The sequence below is a fragment of the Heterocephalus glaber genome, unplaced genomic scaffold, assembly GCF_053883595.1.
Source record: "Heterocephalus glaber isolate CG9 unplaced genomic scaffold, H.glaber_assembly_v1.0 deba00001195, whole genome shotgun sequence".
Taxonomy (NCBI): Eukaryota; Metazoa; Chordata; class Mammalia; order Rodentia; family Bathyergidae; genus Heterocephalus; species Heterocephalus glaber.
The window spans coordinates 1163056-1169055 of record NW_028258212.1 but is presented as its reverse complement, the minus strand read 5'-3'; the positions used below and the strand labels follow the sequence as shown (position 1 = coordinate 1169055).

Genomic DNA, 6000 nt, shown 5'->3' with positions numbered 1-6000 from the left:
TGGGGAACAACGTGTTCTTTTATTGATGCAAGTATGACCAATCACACCTAAATTGACATCCTGCATTATGGTACAGCTTTATACTCAGAGATCATCTCCAGAGACCAAAACATCAAAGTTAGGCTATGTATCAAATCAGGAAAGGAAAGTAGCAAACATGGACACTGTTCCAAGTACTGGAACTGAGACCAAGCACACACTGACATGAAGGCTCCTCAACACACAGGGAAATGTTCTAACTTTGTATCCAAATATATATTCTCAATTTGAGCCTTTCTTATCCCAAAGCGTAAACAGAGCAGTATGCACTGTCCTGTGCAATCCGTCCCATGGGCAGGAAAGTGCAGACACCCGGGCACGTGCAGCTCAGGCCCTCAGAGCCAGGAGAGGGCAGGGCAAGGTGCTCCGGGGGAGACAGTCGCCGTGGGTGACAGCGCCACTGACCCAGGGCTCGTGCTGGGTCATCGTGAGACACGGGTGGGTGCCTCAGGTGGGCATGCGGACCCGTCCCGATTGGGCAGTTTCATGGAAAGGACTCCAGCAGACTTGACTGGCTATCTTTGGGTTCTGACTGTGTGCACTGGCCACTGCACACACACCCAATGGGGCTCCTCGTCCCTCTGCGGGGTTTCAGGAGCAGCTTTGAACATCACCTTCCCCAAGTCTACTCTGATCTCATGACAGCCCAGGGTGCTTTTCAGTTAAACTCCCTAACGGGAGGCCAGGACTCACTCCCCTGTTGTTTTACATTTGTTCTTTTCCAAAATGCAATTAAAGAATCTGCAAGCTGCAGTCTCACAGAAAACACACTGCCAGGCCATCCCTTTGCCCTCCCTGACCCCTAAATCCCTGATAAAGAAAATGAAAATGTAAACTTTGGAAAGCCTGCATCAAAGGCTTGCCACCCTCCGGCCGCCCCAGCCCCTCCCCAGGAGCTGCTGCCAGGGCAGAGCTCGAGCAGAAAGACCGGACCCCAGTACCCTGTAAGGCACTAACCTGACATCAGAGACTGGCTGGGAAGGCGTTCGAGCAGGCAGGGCTCACGCTGCTGCTTTTGGTTGGGTTTTTCTAAATATTTTCTCATAAGATGTTCATAATCAAAGTAGAAAATAAAACTCTACATTTCATTAGAAGATGCTATCGTGGATACCATCTCCCTTGATACTCTTTCCCCACCCCTCCCCAAAGCAGGGCCCTGCCCTGTTACTCAAAATAAACAAAAATCTTTGTAAGTGCCAAAGGTTGATGCATGAAATAATTACCATTTTCTTTTTCATAAAAGTTATATACAAAATGGACCCCAACCAGTGAGGCCTCCTGGTCTCAACCCACATCCACTGAGACAGCGCACACGTGAGCGTCTTGGCGTCCGCAGGTGCAGGTGCAGGCGACCCACTCAGGCTCTGTGAAGCAGCGTGGTCCTGCGAGACAGGGCACAGAGGCGCTCAGTCTCCTGCAGGAGCACCAAGGGCGGGGCCTTCCTGCCACACAGCCCAGCCTCCCACCGTCCTCCGGGTGGCCTTTTGTCCCTGAGTTCCTACCTGAGGGCCTTCCAGCTGTCCTTCTCCATGTGATTCTCGGGGCCTTCACTCTCAAAGGAGGCGATGAAGAGAGCTGAAGGGTGGGGAGGCCTTAGAACCCGCGCCCTTGGTGTCTGCCCACCGTGCCCAGCTGTCACAGCAAGCGTCTGAGGCTGCCTGTTGGGGACTCCAGCATATCCTCCTCCTGGCAACCTCTCCTGTCCTCTGTCACCTGCCCACACCCACCTGCCCACAGACCCTCCTGGCTGGTGGCCTGGGTGTCCTCAAGGCTCGGGCCTGGGTGGAGTTGGGGCGCTCACCTTCCTCACTGTAGATGGGTGCTGTGAGCAGGTAGCTCTGAATCTTTTTGTCCTTTTCGAAGGGGCACTCCACCTGCGTCCAGGTCATGAACTCGTGGATCTGCCGGGAGATCTCCCAGAACTTCTGAAGGGACACAAGGCCAGTGGGATGTCTGTCAACCTGAGCTTAAAACCCGTGGTCAAAGGCAGGGACCTAGGCTGGGTCCGTATGGCCAACCTGCAGCCATGCTGGCCATGAGCCTCAGAGCTGGCCCAGTCCTCAAGGCCCTCTGTCCTGCTGCCCTGCTGTCTCCCTTTCAGGCCCAAGCAGGAGCCACACACCTGCCCAGGGCCACACAGGCCTCCCCAGGCACCCTATCCTGCCCTCCTCTTCTTGCCCAAAGTCCTCCTAACCTAGGGCCTAGGGCAGCCCCTCCAGCTCTCCGGTGAGGTTGGCGCTGAAGTCAGCACCCTGGGTCACTACAGCTTGCCACAGCCCAAGCTCTGTGACCAGGTCGCCCCTAGAAGGCAGGGGCCACACCTCAGGCCTCATTGCTGGACAGCAGCCCGCCCACCCTGACAGCCCTTCAGAGCCCCAGCGGGCTCAGGAAAGAAAATATGGCCTCTTCAGCCGCCACGCTGGGCACCTTGAAGTTGATGTGTCCATTGGGCAGGTGGTTGGTGTGGATTTTGTGCAGGAAGTAGATGTCCTTGACGAAGAGGTTGAACACAGGAATGACGATCTTCTCTCGGCTGCTGTTGGCCGTCTGGGACCGTTGCGTAGCGCCCTGCAGGGCCGTGCGGTAGTTGCAGAAGTTGCTGGATGGGTCCATGTGGTGCTGCAGGCAGGGTAGGGGACTGCTGAGCCCCAGACCACCCTGGGGCATCCTGGAGCAGGTGCCTACTGAGTCAGGGCCTTGCAGACTGTGGTGGCCACGGCCCTGCTCACACCCATCGTGTCCCCAGCTCTCCCTTCCTCTGGGCACCTCGACACCTCCCAGATCCGAGGCGTTCCATAAGACGTAAACGTTTTGCAATAAGATGGATTTCATTCTCAGACACATCTAGGCAGAGCCACAGATGATCTGGTCTCCCAACCTCCTGGCTGCCCAGGGGACCAAGGACAAGGATACATCGCCCAAAGAGGCCATCAGGCTGCTCAGTGGGCAGGGTCCCCTCTGTCAGACTGTGACACCAGTCCTCTGGGTTCCCTGCAGAAATCAAGGGGTGCTTGGGCACCCGCCGCCTGAAGGCAGAGTGAGAAGGAAGCCCCACCTCTCCCTGGAGCCCTGGCCCATGCAGGATGCTATGTAGGGTAAGGGCACTGCATCCGGAGACCTACCTCGAGGACGTCAAACTTGGCCGTCTTGACTTTCGACCACGTCTTCTTCAGCCGTGCCACAGGACTGAGGTTCATGCCAGCTGCAGGGACAGTAGCAGGGGTCAGGGTCCATAGAGGAGGCAGCAGGGCCCCTGCCCAGGCTGGCCCGGCCACTCACAGATGATGGCCATCATGGAGTTGAAGTTCCCGATGTTGAAGCACTCACGGGCCACATCGATGAAGAACTCCAGCATGCGGGTCCGGTGCTTCTTCTTCACCACCTGCGTGTCGGGGCAGCTCAGCAGGGCACCACCGGACGCAGGGCCTGAGACCCCAGACGCACTCTGCCCTGCTCAGTTTGCCTTGGGGGCCCGAGGACCAGTGAAGCTCCCACCCCAGGCTGGGGGAAGGCTGCTGGCCACAGGGGTGCCACTGGCCCTTTAAGACCCCTAGAGTAGGGGTCAGGCACTGCCTCAGCCCCGGCAGTGGGCACCTCGTGCATTTCCTTCTAAAGTCACATCTTCCACCTTGAGTCAGATGAAGCAGGTGTTGGGGCCTCCCTGGAGTGCAGGGCCAGTTGCCGCCCTGCTGTGATGCTCACCTGGCACACCTCAGCACTGCCCGCCCTGGCGCTTACCCGGCACACTTCGGTAGCCACCAGCATGCTCAGGCAGTTGAACCAACTGTCATAGGCCTCAAGGCTGTAAGTCTTGGCCACGTCTCCTCGGCACTGAAGGGTAAGGCAGGTCACAGGTTCCGAGGGCCCTGGCTGGACAGTGAACCCCATGCCGGCCCTGGTCCCCCACCTAGGCCCAGCCAGGCCTGCCAAGCATGAGCACGCTGTGCGTCCATCACAACCCCAAGGCAGGCACTAGAAGAACCCCTCCCTGGACCCAGAGAGTGCCATGCCTGGCCCACCCACCCTGTGGTTGTCCAGCGAATCTGTGTGGCTGATGATCTGCATCAGGTCCTCAGGGTGAATGCTGCTGACCCTCTCCTGTGGGGACAGCAAAGGAAAGTCACCTGCCCGCCTGCCTGAAGAGGGGATGGCGCACTGGAGCAGTGCCCTCCACTCCCACCACACCAACCTTCCATCCTGGGGCCACCACAGCACCTACCAGCCAGCCCCTCCATTCCCGGGGCTGCTGTGCTCCTGGGGCCCAGTGCAGGCAGAGACACCCGCTGCCCTGTGCACACAGACAGCAGCCTGGGACACCAGTGTGGCCAGCAGGATCTCTGTGGCAGCAGCCCTAGCCCTGTGGGGGTGAATGTGGCTGCCCACCCAGGCAGTGCAAGGCACTGACCAGCTCAATATGGGTCAGCTGCTGGGCCAGCACCAGGGGGTCACAGCACACGCCCAGGATGTCCTTCTGTGCTGCCGGCGGCTTTGCCTTCAGCACAGGCCCCTTGTCCACAGCTGGTGGCCGCAGCTTCTCCCGCAGCTCCTGAAGCTGGCTCCGGGCAGCCAAGGACAGCAGCAGGCTCTGGATCATCTGTGTGATGGCTTTCTTCACTGTGCCATTCTCCTGCCGGTGGGGGACAGTAAGGATGCCACCAGGGCCCACCCACCACAGAGGGACCCCCACCTCTGGGATGCAACCACCCAGACCTGCATGCACGCAGCCCACTCCTGGGCCAGGAGACATCCATGGCTGCTGCACGTGCACTGTTGTGAGTGAGCCTAGCCCACAGCTCACCAGCTGAGCCACCACCTGGGGGCATGGCGGGGTCCCTTGTAGCCACATATGGGGCTGTCCCTCAACCCCTCCTTCCCGAGGCCACTGCACACACCCTCACCTCATCACACTGGGTGACGCGGTACGCAATGGCCTTGAGCTCGCCAAGGGCCTTCTCATCCTGAAAGTCATAGGGAAAGGCCTCTGTCCACTCCTTCAGGAGCTGCACGATCTTGGCGGAGAAGGACTTCAGCTTGGCCTGGGCAGTGTAGACAGTGAGGCCCCCAGTCAGCCTGAACCCTGAGACAGCAGCCATCCCCACCCCACCAAGGGACTCCTGTGTGTTTTCCAGCCCCTGGGGTCAGCTTTATCACTTAAATGCGTTTTCAAAGCCCTACTCCATCACCACCCTGACACAGAGCACTGGTTTCATTTATTGTAATTATACATCGTGCGTAAAAAGCATGAGTTCAATAGCGTTAAATGAAACTCTCCACCCGTCCCTGTCATGGCACGCTGGCCTTGCTGGACTGGGCTTCGACTGTGCATCACCCAGGCCACTGCATGCCCACAAAGGGCAGAGGGGTGAGGGAAGTGACTGTCCTGCTCAGAAGATGCTGTGGGACCTCTGCCCAGGGAGGAAGGCAGGGATGTGGTGCTCACTCTGACCCCCAGAACACCAGACACCACGAAGACCAAAACCCCTCCATGCCCCAGAGCTTCCCACGAGCCCTCCTCGCTCGCTGCCTGCCCTACCCTAGGCCAAACTGATCCCACAGTGCAGGGTGACTGCCTATTGCTCTGGGGACCTGGACACTGTGGCTGGCAGGTGCCCTGGGACGTGCTACTTGCAGCCAGCCACCCTGAGGAAACAGATGGGCTACAGGGCGCCCGCAGCCTCATCTGCACACCTGTGTCAGGTGCCTGGCCATGCAGGCAGAGCCAAAGGGTAGCCAGAACAGCTCACGGCAGCCTTCTGCAGGAATGCTGGGTTCCTGGGACCTGGGGGCCAGCGGGGGCTTTTGGGCATTCCAGTCAGTGATGCTGAGGATGCCTGCAGTGAGCAGGCACCAGCCTAGGGGAACTACACCTGGGCTCTGCCACCAGCCTAACCCACCCTTGCCTCTGCCAGCAGGGCTGCCAGTGTGACTGAAGACTCAGGGCTGCAGCCTGGCAGAAGCTCT

The 6000-nt window shown here is 58.8% G+C and overlaps 1 protein-coding gene across 10 annotated transcripts in view; it reads right to left on the bottom strand.

The window, feature by feature from the left end:
• Positions 1 to 6000, bottom strand: part of Rasgef1a (RasGEF domain family member 1A) — a 99283-nt gene continuing 93283 nt past the window's right edge. For 6 of the 10 annotated variants that reach the window (XM_087210746.1, XM_087210744.1, XM_021251631.2 and 3 more), the window contains 10 exons: positions 4938 to 5075; positions 4445 to 4666; positions 4063 to 4137; positions 3778 to 3870; positions 3319 to 3421; positions 3162 to 3241; positions 2467 to 2658; positions 1841 to 1964; positions 1542 to 1614; positions 1 to 1421 (listed from right to left, as the gene is read on the bottom strand). In XM_087210746.1, the coding sequence (XP_087066872.1) occupies positions 1397 to 1421; positions 1542 to 1614; positions 1841 to 1964; positions 2467 to 2658; positions 3162 to 3241; positions 3319 to 3421; positions 3778 to 3870; positions 4063 to 4137; positions 4445 to 4666; positions 4938 to 5075 (1125 nt within the window). In that variant the 3' untranslated portion in view covers positions 1 to 1396. The remainder of the gene's footprint in view (positions 1422 to 1541; positions 1615 to 1840; positions 1965 to 2466; positions 2659 to 3161; positions 3242 to 3318; positions 3422 to 3777; positions 3871 to 4062; positions 4138 to 4444; positions 4667 to 4937; positions 5076 to 6000) is intronic. The other 4 variants (XM_087210740.1, XM_087210745.1, XM_087210739.1 and 1 more) reach the window with 3 other exon arrangements.